The sequence below is a fragment of the Lactuca saligna genome, chromosome 5, assembly GCF_052625555.1.
Source record: "Lactuca saligna cultivar CGN05327 chromosome 5, ASM5262555v1, whole genome shotgun sequence".
In the NCBI taxonomy this organism is placed as follows: Eukaryota; Viridiplantae; Streptophyta; class Magnoliopsida; order Asterales; family Asteraceae; genus Lactuca; species Lactuca saligna.
Genome location: NC_136421.1, coordinates 310,892,122 through 310,904,571, shown reverse-complemented (window position 1 = coordinate 310,904,571; position 12,450 = coordinate 310,892,122). Strand labels below are relative to the sequence as shown.

General features: G+C 33.8%; 1 protein-coding gene across 1 annotated transcript; it reads left to right on the top strand.

The window, feature by feature from the left end:
* The first annotated feature begins 618 nt into the window (after positions 1 to 618).
* LOC145047057 (uncharacterized) lies at positions 619 to 1,832 on the top strand. The gene is made up of 2 exons (XM_078995303.1): positions 619 to 698; positions 788 to 1,832. Exons 1-2 carry the CDS (start codon positions 619 to 621, stop codon positions 1,830 to 1,832), a joined length of 1,125 nt encoding a protein of 374 aa, XP_078851429.1.
* Positions 1,833 to 12,450: the final 10,618 nt, after the last annotated feature.

The window sequence follows — 12,450 nt, the reverse complement described above, 5'->3', positions numbered from 1 at the left end:
TATTAAAATAATAATAATACTAATGAATTAATAAAACTTATACATTATGGACATTATGGACTACTAACGATTTTTATTTCTTATACTAACATTTCTTTATGTATTCTAATTTTTTTTAATGCATACTAACATTTATATTATGCAACTAACTTTTAATTATGCATACTAACATTTATATTATGCAACTGACTTTTCTTTATGCATACTAACATTTAAATTATATTTATTTATACATGTCAATGTTTATTTTTTTTTACTCTTCATAATTTTATTTTAACATTTACTAATATTTATTAATGTATCTAATTAGTAAAATTATACAAAGTAAAGTTATGTATTAGTTATAAATCTTATTAAATGATTTATAAATATACAAAACGGATATATATATATATATATATATATATATATATATATATATATATATATATATATATATATATATATATATATATATGCAACGGTTATAAACAGTAAAAACAACGGCTATATTTTTTTTACTATAAATAAACATATTTACCCTGCTTATTTTACCCACAATAAATATTTCTCTCTTCTATCAAACAAATCAATTTCAAGAAATCAAGCTTCATGATGATTCACCCGTTTGTGATAATCATGACTATAATAGTCATGTTACTTTTTATCCCAATCTTTAACATCGAAGATAATATGGAATTTCATCTACTTTTAGGCTTGTATGCAATGTTAGCTTTACCGCTTCTTTTTTGTGTAATATTTATTGAAATAAATGGATTTTAATTTTTATTTTGTTTAAAATTTGTAGTTACATTATGTCCAACATTGCAAAGCTCGAGTTTGCAGCACTTGAAGTTAGCGGGAAAAACTATGTACCATGGATGATAGATGTAAAAATGCATCTTGAGTCCATGGGAATCTCAAATGCTATAAATGAATTTAATAATTGCTTGGCACAAGACAAAGCAAAAGCACAAGTTTTTCTTCGTAAGCATATTGATGAAATGTTAAGATTTGAATACCTTGATGTTACTGATCCAAGTATTCTCTGGAAGATTTTGAAAGAAAGATTTGATCATCAAAAGGAAGTTATACTTCCAAATGCTAGAGATGAATGGAGAACACTGAGGTTTCAAGACTTCAAGAAAGTAAATGAATACAACTCAGCTTTGTTCAGAATATGTTCACAACTCAAATATTGTGGACAAGAAGTTACTGATGAAGATATGTTGGAGAAAACTTACTCCACATGTCATGCAACAAACATTACCTTGATGCAACAATATCGGATGCAAAAGTTCACAAGATATTCTGAACTGAATGCATGTCTGCTCGTTGCAGAGCAAAACAATGAACTCTTGATGAAAAACCATGAATCTCGTCCAATAGGATCAGTAGCACTTCCTGAAGCAAATGCTACAAATATTGATAGTCATCGAAACAATACACGTGGACGAGGGCGTGGTCGTGGTCGAGGACGAGGCCGTGGCTATTTTAATCGAAACCAAAGCCATAATCAGAACCATAATTCTGGTCGTGGACAAGGTAATAATCGTGGTCGTGGCCAGAAAAGGAATAATTACCAACATTCACAAAGAAACAATGTCCACACACAAGATAAGGCCAAAGTGGCAAGGCATGACACTGGGACATCACAAAAATCTGATGGTTCATGTTATAGATGTGGTAGCACAGGCCATTGGTCAAGGACCTATCGCACACCTGCACATCTTTGTCAACTTTATCAAGAGTCCATTAAAGGAAAAGGAAAAGAAGCAAACCTCATTGATAATGTTGAATTCACTCCGCTAAATGTTGTCGATTTCTGCAATGACATGGAAGACATTAACTAAAAAAAAATCTATTATTGTTCTAGTAAAACTGTTTTTCTTTCATTTTGCATGTAATGCCTTTCCTTCAATAAATGAACTTTCTTTTAATAATAATTATGACTATGTTTATTCACTTATTATTCCTTTCATATGTGAAGTTTAATATGAGTCCAATTGGAGCACAACACCAAGAAAAGATTGGAGATCTTTGTATAGCAGATAGTGGTAGTACACATACTATTCTGAAATCAAAGAAATATTTTTCAAAATTAGTACCAACAAAAACAATTATACATACAATATCAGGTCCTGCAGACTTGATAGAGGGAACCGGGAAAGCCCATTTTATATTACCAAATGGTACAAACTTTTGTATAGAAAATGCCTTATTTTCTCCAAAGTCTAATAGAAACTTATTAAGTTTCAATGACATATATTTCAAAGGATATGACACAAAGACGGTGACCATTGAAAATAAGAAATATATGTATATTATAAACAAAAGTCATGTGCTTGAAAAACTACCAACACTTGATTCCGGTCTGCATTATACATATATACATATGATTGAATCAAATATGGTAATCGAAGGAAAACATAGTGATCCTGGGACATTCAGTTTATGGCATTATAGGTTGGGCCACCCAGGATTAACAATGATGCGAAGGATAATTGAGAATACACATGGGCATCCATTGAAGGACCAAAAGTTCCCTCAATCCAATAGCATAAAACCATGTATATCTTGTTCCCTTGGAAAGTTAATTATAAAACACTCTCCAATGAAAGTTGAAAGGGAATCACCTAGATTTCTAGAAAGAATTCAAGGTGATATATGTGGACCGATTCACCCTCCATCTGGACCATTTAGACACTTTATGGTCTTAATAGATGCATCCAGCAAATGGTCTCATCACTACAAGAAAATAGCCCTTTAATGACGCACAAACAATGACACTCGCTGATAGACGACGTGCATTTGTAAGTGCCCTAAAAGATAATGTCAGTTTTGCAAAATTTGAAGAATAGAGGGCACGCATTTGTGCGCGCCCTAAAATTAGTGTCAGAAAAGAAAAAAAAGAAATGCGGAAAGCGCCTTTCATAAAGTGTGCGTCATGTAAATGTGTCACTTTATAATTTTTAAGTGAAACACGCGTTTTAGGCGAGAAATAAAATCGACGAAAATTACCCCCGCCTATTGAATCCCAAAAATTAATCCCCCGCCTCTTATACTTAGCAAGAAAAATACCTAGGTCCTTCATCTTCATCTTCAATATCATCAAACATCTACTTGATCTCCTTCTTATCAGTATCATCAAACATCTCGTTCACCGCCTTCGCCATATCTGTAACAAATCTCTCTCTCTCTCTATCTCGCTCTCTCTCTCTCTCTCTATCTCTCTCTTCCATTAACCACAACAAATGGTTTTTCGAACACAAGTCAGGGAAAACCTAGGTCGATTCAAAGTCATCTTATAAAATCAACATTCCCTTAATTTCAATTTGATGCAGGTAATACACGACCAACTACAAGTCTCTCTCTCTCTCTCTCTCTCTCTCTCTCTCTCTCTCTCTCTACCCCCTACTGTTCGACAACAACCTAGGCACCCACCACCCTTCGTCTTCTCTCTGGTTCACCACCACCACCAATAAAGCCCCATTATACCACAAGATTAAAGAACGAAACATTGGGTTTGTGTTTTTGAATCCCAGATCCACGAAACATAGTTCTATATGTTACTCCGTTTTGCTGCATCCGGTGTAATCCGATAAACTGTGTAATCCGTTTTGTTGCATCAGGTCTTAAGCTAAAAACGTGTACTTGGAGTACTTGGACTCCTGCTCAGTATGAAGCTCTCCTTAAAGGAGGTGAACAAGTTACGTCTGTTCTTGAAGAGATGGCTAACCTTCTAAGACATGCTTTAACTCCAACTTCAAATTCCTTACTTTATTGAATTTCTCTCGTTGTGGCATTTCATCAGTCATTTGGCGGGCACATGAAAAAAATATACTTATATTTCAATTTTACCCAAATCGTCAAGCATTTGACTTCGTAGAATTGATTTGGAGACCATTTCATTTCATAACCATCCTAATTGAAATTCAACCCAATGTTTATTAATACAACAGTTGGAATATGACCAAATGGATGAAGAATCTGAGGAGTTAGGGTGCTGTTGGCTTCACAAAGCATGATTGGAAAACAAGTTGATCAGATGGAATCAGGCTTCATGGTAGCATTAGATTATATGATTAAGTTAGAGGTTGAAGATCATAAATCGAAGGTTGAAGTTTAGATTTGGGATTAGAAGTCGGAGGTTCATGGTCAGATTGGAAGCATCGGAAATTAGGAAGCAAAAATGGAAGAGGCCCCAGGTTTGAATATCATTCTCTTCTTCTCCATGTATGTACTCTAGGTTTCATTCTCTTACTTTATCATTTTCTTATGTAATATCAGAACTATTGGTGATATATCACACACTTAATTTGTCTACTCTTAAAGCTGATTTGGAGGGTATCGCCGTGAACACGAATCAGTCTTTGTTAGGTCAGTTACTGATGCACGCCCACAAGGTGTTTGACATAATGTCTATGTTAGCTTTTCACCTAGATGAGACTAATTTTGGCTACCTTTCATGTCGATATGCACCAAAAGGACTCAAGAACAAGATAATTGAACTACAAGACTTGGAATTTAGGTTCAGTTTTACTACTAAATCAATGTTTATTTGTGATGGCTGGTTAGCAGCTATTCAACTTGTTAACAAGCTCATCAAAGATGGTGAAATGTATTTTGTTTTAATTAAGGATACCCTTAGTTATTAAGTTTGACATCTTTCTTTGTTGTTGCTGTAGGTTTGACAACCAAAGCAGGAACTCTATTTGTCATGTTATTGAAGCTGGGGTATGGTCACTCTAGGCATTGAAGGAGATGGACAAGGAAATGTCTCTAATTCCACCATGGAATCGATTTTCTAAAAAAGCTCTGGATTAACTAAAAAAACTATGATTATCAATATGAAGAATATTTAAGAGGACATGTTTGCTAATGAGGTGGCCAATGCTAATGCTCAAGTCTCTAGTCCAAAGGCTAAATGAGAATCTAATTAGGTTATAAATTGTTGTGTGTATTATATTTCTATATTATATATTTAGAAATTCTGATTTTTTTTCTTAATATGTGTTATTTTAGAACACAAGTTCTTTGGGTATCACATCTGCAGCTTCAGCTGAATCTTGAAAGTTCCATGGTCTGTAATCCAAGTGGTCTAGATACTGAAGAACCACTACCAGTAGCAGTTTTCGACTTGACAACCTGTGAATTGGGTTCTCTTATAACCCACGTACTGAAGAACCACTCCCGATCAGCAGCCTCCCCACCTCTTGCTATTGGTTTACAAAATCCTTACAATCCACGTACTTCTCATGTGATTAGCATGATCACCAGAAAGGACTTGATATTTGAGGTATCTCAATCTAACTTTTGTATATGTAATATATTTATTATGCCATTGAGTTTTTTTATGAGAAATTACAACTTTTTATATGCAGCAGGCCAATAATGATTCAGGTTCTGTGGAGCTCCATTCAACTAGTGTAATGTCCCTATGATGCCTGCCTGGACTGCATTTCATTACCTTATTGCGTATACAACTGCGAGATTCTATTCTAACTAAAATCTCTATCACTTTGGTATGTGTGAAGACTGAAGACGCATCATGTATTAGGGAAAAAAAATTGTAACTTTTTGTGTTACCCAAGAAGGAAAAATAAATGAAAGTCCCTATGTGTGGTTGAGGACTTCAATATATGATGCCCTAATAAAAAAACAATGCTATGATTACATGTATTTTTCAATCACATTGCCTTGATAAGAAAATAATTGAAAGTATGATGTTTTGTTATAATACACAATTAAATGAATTAAAAATGCAGTGTTGCTGTTTCATGCATTTAACTTGTGGATAAGTTTTTGCATAAGATGGTATAGTTGATGATATCCATTACGACCAACTTTATCGAGGTGTTTCTCTGTAAGTAAAAAAATAAAATATTTACTATTTATATATCTTTTTTTTTACAGATACATATTTAATTTTGTTCAAATTTTTGGTGAGATTAGGTTAGCAGAAGCACTTGATATGTAACCACCTATGATGCTAGAGGATGGTCACACGAGGCTCACAACAGGTGATGATGTCTCATCTCCTGGTACTGGAAAAGAGGCTTTTGTTGCTCAAGCTTTGTGGGATGATGAAGATACAAAAAAGTTTTTATGAATGTTTACCTGATCTCAGGTATGCAAGTGTTTACTATAATACATTTCAAAACCACAAATTGTAATAATGAGAAAAAAACACTTTTTTTTTTGTTTCTAGGGCATTTGTTCCTGCTGTGTTATTGGGAGAAGCAGAGCAAAAAGGGAATGATCAGTGATCAAAAGCATCAGATCAACCAAGTGTAAGTTCTTTTAACAAAAAAATAGTAACAAAGTTTTTAATTGACATGAAATAAATATATTATGCAGGACTCAACAACACCTGAGTCTGATCAAGGTCAGATTGCTGCCCAAGATACTGCAGAGACATCTGTAAGTGAGAAAAAGAAAGATGATGATGAAAAAGATAAAGGAAAAGAAAAAGAAAAAGAAAAAGATGGTGAAATAAAAACTAAAATTGAAAAAGAGAAGCTTTGTGGTCCTGAAGGAACCAACTTTGATGGCTTAATACAGAGGCTTCCTGGCTGTGTGAGTCGTGACTTAATTGACCAATTGACTGTAAGTCCTCTTCCCTCCATAACATAAATTTTCCTTACAGACTCTCTCTACTTCCATTCTTTTAACTGTTTTTTTTAATTATAATTACTTTTTTAAAAAAAATCAGGTGGAATTTTGTTATTTAAACTCAAAAGCTTCCCGCAAAAAACTCGTACGCACGTTGTTCAACGTGCCCAGAACATCTCTGGAACTGCTACCCTACTATTCGTGAATGGTTGCCACACTGTCAACTTGTATGAAGGATGTCCCTTCTATGCTCTTGTTGTATTTGGTATTGTGAAAGACAGTTTCTATTTGTTTTGTAGTTTTAACATTTAAAAAATAAGTTTGAATGAAAAGTATTGAATTTTAAGTAAAAGAGAAAAAGTAACCAAACAAAGAAATTACAAATCTAAAATTAATGATATACAAATACAATGCTAACTAAATTAAAAGATGAGAGTGTTAAATCTGTTATTGTTTTGCATGTGTGTTGCTCCTCCTCAGTATGGTTTAGCTGTGGTGACATTTGGTACTGCTGTTCCAGCTGGCCAATTTGTTCCAGGTATAATGATTGGATCTACATATGGACACCTTGTTGGCAGGTTTGTTGTTAGACTCTATGAAAAGCTCAACATTGAAAAAGGAATGTGAGTTCACTTCACACTCATCTTTTATCTTTTCTTTATATATATATATATATATATATATATATATATATATATATATATATATATATATATATATATATATATATATATATATTTCCAGTTGATAATTTATAATTGACACCTGACAGATATGCTTTGCTTGGAGCTGCCTCGTTTCTAGGAGGTTCAATGAGAATGGCAGTCTTACTTTGTGTTATTATGGTTGAAATTACAAATAATTTAAATCTCTTACCTCTTATCATGCTTTTTCTCCTCATATCAAAAGTAAGTTTTTTCTTTTATTTTGCTTACAAGTTACTATTAGAATTAAATTGATGAGTACAACAAGTTTTAGTTTTGAGTTTTGAGTTTTGACCATTTACCTTCCTTAGGCTGTTGGTGAAAGTTGACAGGTTTGTAACTTTGTCACTTCACTCGTGTGGTGAAATTTGCTGATGTAGCCGCTATTATGGGGACTAACAGTCACAATGGCTTCCCTGTATGTCTGTCATTTTCCATTTCCTCTTCCCTTAAAGAAAAAAAAGTTAGAAGTTACATCTCTACAATAACAACACATGACATTTAGGTTGTAGATTAGTCACGAAGTGGAGAAACAATGGTAATAGGTCTTATCTTGCGCATGTATAATTATAAACAATAAAATCTTAAACCCTAAACAGTTATTTTGTTAGCAGTAGCAGGCAGGCTTAAGAAGTTTATATGTTTGTGATACAATCACTTATTGGTACTTCTATAGTCGAAAGTAGATTTTCAGCATAGCCCATCAAGTAGGTAGATAAGTACTTCATTGGACATTCTAATCTTTTAGGCTGAGAGGGCATTATTTCATTTATAAGACTTTTGCATAGATAGACAGTTAATATGAACCTGATGGATGTCTGATTTGCAATTTGCAGGCACAGTCTTAGCGACTTTGTGAAGCCTGTTTCTAGTAAAGGACTATCCATATCTGATATCCATCTAACTCTAGATGACGAGACTCAAGCAAAAGTAAACACATAGAGAGTTGTTGGCACATAGTAAGCTAAATGATGCAATTGTATATAAATGAGTTCATTTTTTTATAACATTTACTCACTTTTGGAATAATTATTTGTATGACATATTAGTGAAATGAATTATCTTTGTTATTTATGGTATTTTATTTTGTATTGTGAGAATTTTAATGTATTATTTAATTTAAAAATTAGTAAATCTATAAATAATACTTTTTTTAAACATTTAAAATTATGATACGCAAAAATGTGTGTCATCTTCATTTATGACATGGCCTTTCTTGACAGGGGCTTTCTTGATACGCATTGCGTGTCATTAACATGCGCGTCGTAAGGTTACGACACGCCAATGTGTGTCGTCTTCCTTTATGACAGGGCCTTCCTTGATACGCATTGGGTGTCGTAAACGCGCGTCGTAATTGCGCGTCGTAAATGAGCGTCGTAAATGTGCGTCGTCTATAGACGACACGCAAAAGCGCATCGTCTCTCTTTATGACAGGGCCTTCCTTGACCCGCATTTGCGCGTCGTCTGAGCCTTTTATGACGCGCAATGAGCGTCGTAAAAGGCTGTTTTTCTAGTAGTGCATGTTTGCCTATTATCAACTCGTAATATGGCATTTGCAAAGCTTCTTGCCCAAATTATTAAATTAAGGGCACATTTCCCTGATTATACTATCAAAAGAGTGAGACTTGATAATGTTGGTGAATTTACTTCACAAGCATTTAATGACTATTGTATGTCTGTCGGAATTATTGTTGAGCATCCAGTTGCTCATGTACACACATAAAATGGTTTAGCTGAATCACTGATTAAACGTCTCCAGCTAATAGCTAGACCATTGATAATGAGGACCAAACTTCCTGTGTCTGTTTGGGGCCATGCAATCTTACATGCTGGATCATTGATACGCATAAGACCAAGTTCTTATCATGTATATTCTCCACTACAACTTGCTTTCGGTCAAGAACCAAATATATCCCATTTGAGAATTTTTGGGTGTGCAGTATATGTCCCTATTGCACCACCTCAACGGACAAAAATGGGTCCTCAAAGAAGGTTGGGAATATAGGTTGGTTATGAGTCAGTCTCTATTATAAGATATCTTGAACCATTAACAGGTGATGTTTTCACAGCACGCCTAGCAGATTGTCAATTTGATGAGGCAAATTTCCCATCATTAGGTGGAGAAAAGAAGATCATGGAAAAGGATGTGTCATGGCATGAGCCTTCTTTATCACATCTTGACCCTCGCACAAGGCAATGTGATATAGAAGTTCAAAAGATAATGCATTTCCAAGAAATGGCAAATCAATTACCTGATGCATTTACTGACACAAAAAGGGTGACTAAATCATATATACCCGCTGTCAATGTTCCATCTCGAATTGACATTCCACATGGACAATTTGATGATAAAGTCACTCAAGAATCTAAAATACGCCTGAAGCGTGGAAGGCCATTTGGTTCTAAGGATAAGAACCCACGAAAAAGAAGAGGAGCAGAAAATGCACTAGATCATGAGGAAAGTGTTCCTGGAGAAACACAAATTATTCAAATTCCCCCAGGAAAAGAGGATGATGCACAAAATTATGGTCAGCCAAATAGAATATGTAACCAAAATGAAACTGACAGTATAAATGCAATATTTTCTTATTCAGTTGCATGTGATATTATGAATGATGATCCTGAACCACAATCTGTCATTGAATGTCAAAGAAGAAATGATTGGGCTAAATGGAAGGAAGCTATGCAAGTTGAGTTAAATTCTCTTAACAAGAGAAAGGTTTTTGGGAACATTATCCTCACACCTGAAGTTGTGAAACCATTAGGATATAGATGGATCTTCGTACGAAAAAGAAATGAGAAAGACGAAATTGTAAGATACAAGGCCAGGCTTGTTGCTCAAGGTTTCTCTCAAAGACCTGGAATTGATTATGAAGAAACTTATTCACCAGTAATGGATGCAACCACTTTCAGATATTTAATCAGCTTGGCAGTATCTAAAAATTTAGAGATGCGTCTTATGGATGTTGTTACAGCTTACCTGTATCGATCACTTGATAGTGATATTATATGAAAATCCCTGAAGGATTTAAAATGCCTGAAGCATTAAGTACAAAACCCAAAGAAATGTATTCTATAAAATTACAAAGATCTTTGTATGGTTTAAAGCAATCTGGGCGCATGTGGTACAATCGTTTAAGCGATTATTTGACAAGTAAAGGTTATAAAAATAACACTATTTGTCCATGTGTATTTATTAAGAAAACAACATCTGGATATGTGATCATAGCAGTCTATGTTGATGATCTGAACATCATTGGAACGAATAAAGAAATCCTTGAAGTGATTGAACTTTTAAAGAAAGAATTTGAAATGAAAGATCTTGGAAAAACCAAATATTGTCTTGGTTTACAGATTGAGCATATGCCTAACGGAATACTTGTGCATCAATCAAATTACACAGAAAGAGTCTTGAAACGTTTCAATATGGACAATGCAAATCCTTTAAGCACTCCAATGGTTGTTAGATCATTAAATATTGACAAGGATCCATTTCGTCCATGCGAAGAAAATGAAGAAGTCCTTGGTTCAGAAGTGCCATATCTAAATGCAATTGGAGCTCTTATGTATCTTACCAATTGTACTAGACCTGACATTTCTTTCGCAGTAAACTTGCTAGCAAGATTTAGTTCAGCCCCAACAAAAAGACATTGGAATGGAATCAAACATATTTTTCGATACCTTCGAGGAACTAGTGATTTAGGGTTATTTTACCCTAACGATTCAAAACAAGGTTTGATTGGTTATGCAGATGCAGGTTATTTGTCCGATCCTCATAAAGCTAGATCTCAAACTGGATACGTATTCATGAATGGAGGTACTGCAATTTCCTGGCGTTCTCAAAAGCAAACACTTGTTGCCACATCCTCAAATCATGCTGAAGTAATTGCACTAAATGAAGCTAGTAGAGAATGTACATGGTTAAGATCAATGACACAACTAGTTTTAACTTCATGTGGACTTGAAAAGGATATATGTCCAACTTTAATATATGAAGATAATTCAGCATGTGTCGCTCAAATGAAAGAAGGATATATCAAGAGCGACAGGACAAAACATATACCTCCAAAGTTTTTTTAGTACACTCAAGAGCTTATAAAGAACCATCAAGTTGAAATCAAATATGTTCAATCCAGTAACAATGCAGCAGACCTTTTTACGAAGGCACTTCCTACTGCAATATTCAGGAAACATGTCCATGGCATCGGAATGCGACATGTGCATAGAATATAATGTGACAGATGTCTAAATAAGGGGGAGTCAACTATACACTACACTCTTTTTCCCTTCGCTAATGTTTTTTCCCACTGGGTTTTCTTTAGCAAGGTTTTTAATGAGGCAGTACTTCAAGGTTGAACTCTAATTTGAAATGATGTCATCCAAGGGGGAGTGTTGTAAATAATTGAGTGACAACATTTCCTAATGTCAAATGTGTAAGAGTTATTTTCAACTCTTATGATAAATATGTCAAATATGTGTAAGAACTCATTAATTATGTCTAGTGATTTAACTAGTATAAATAGCACTATCACATATGTAAAAGACACACCAATTTGAATACTTTATATAAGTTATCAAATTCTCTCTAAATCTCCTTTCTTCTTTCTTCTTTCTTAAAGGTTTTTAGTTTAGTTTTACTAATCTTGTTTTAATTACATCAAATTTATTATATATATATATATATATATATATATATATATATATATATATATATATATATATATATGTGTGTGTGTCCTAGGAATAGGAATAGTAGGACCAACCCGAGCATTTACTATTTATATATTATTCTTATATAATAAAATATGGTCAGTATAAAACATAATAATATGCTTGGAAAATAAAGTCAAGAGACACTTTCCATACCTAAGGAGTAGCACGAGGAATTAAATTCGGAAAAAAAAAATTATCATTGCTTTCATATTTGACTTTACCCAACACGCTCTGGAAACCAACGTGTGAACATACACTAGAAGCTATCGGCTTCTATTAATTATTTCTTCAAAAGTTATCAAAACAAATGTCATTTTATTTATCTCAGCCACAATTGTTGACTTGTTGGCAAAATAAAGTGGATAGATAACATATTAAACCAGATAAGTAAAAACTAATTACTTTTTATGGATGTGTCTTGAACCCAAATATTTCGTAT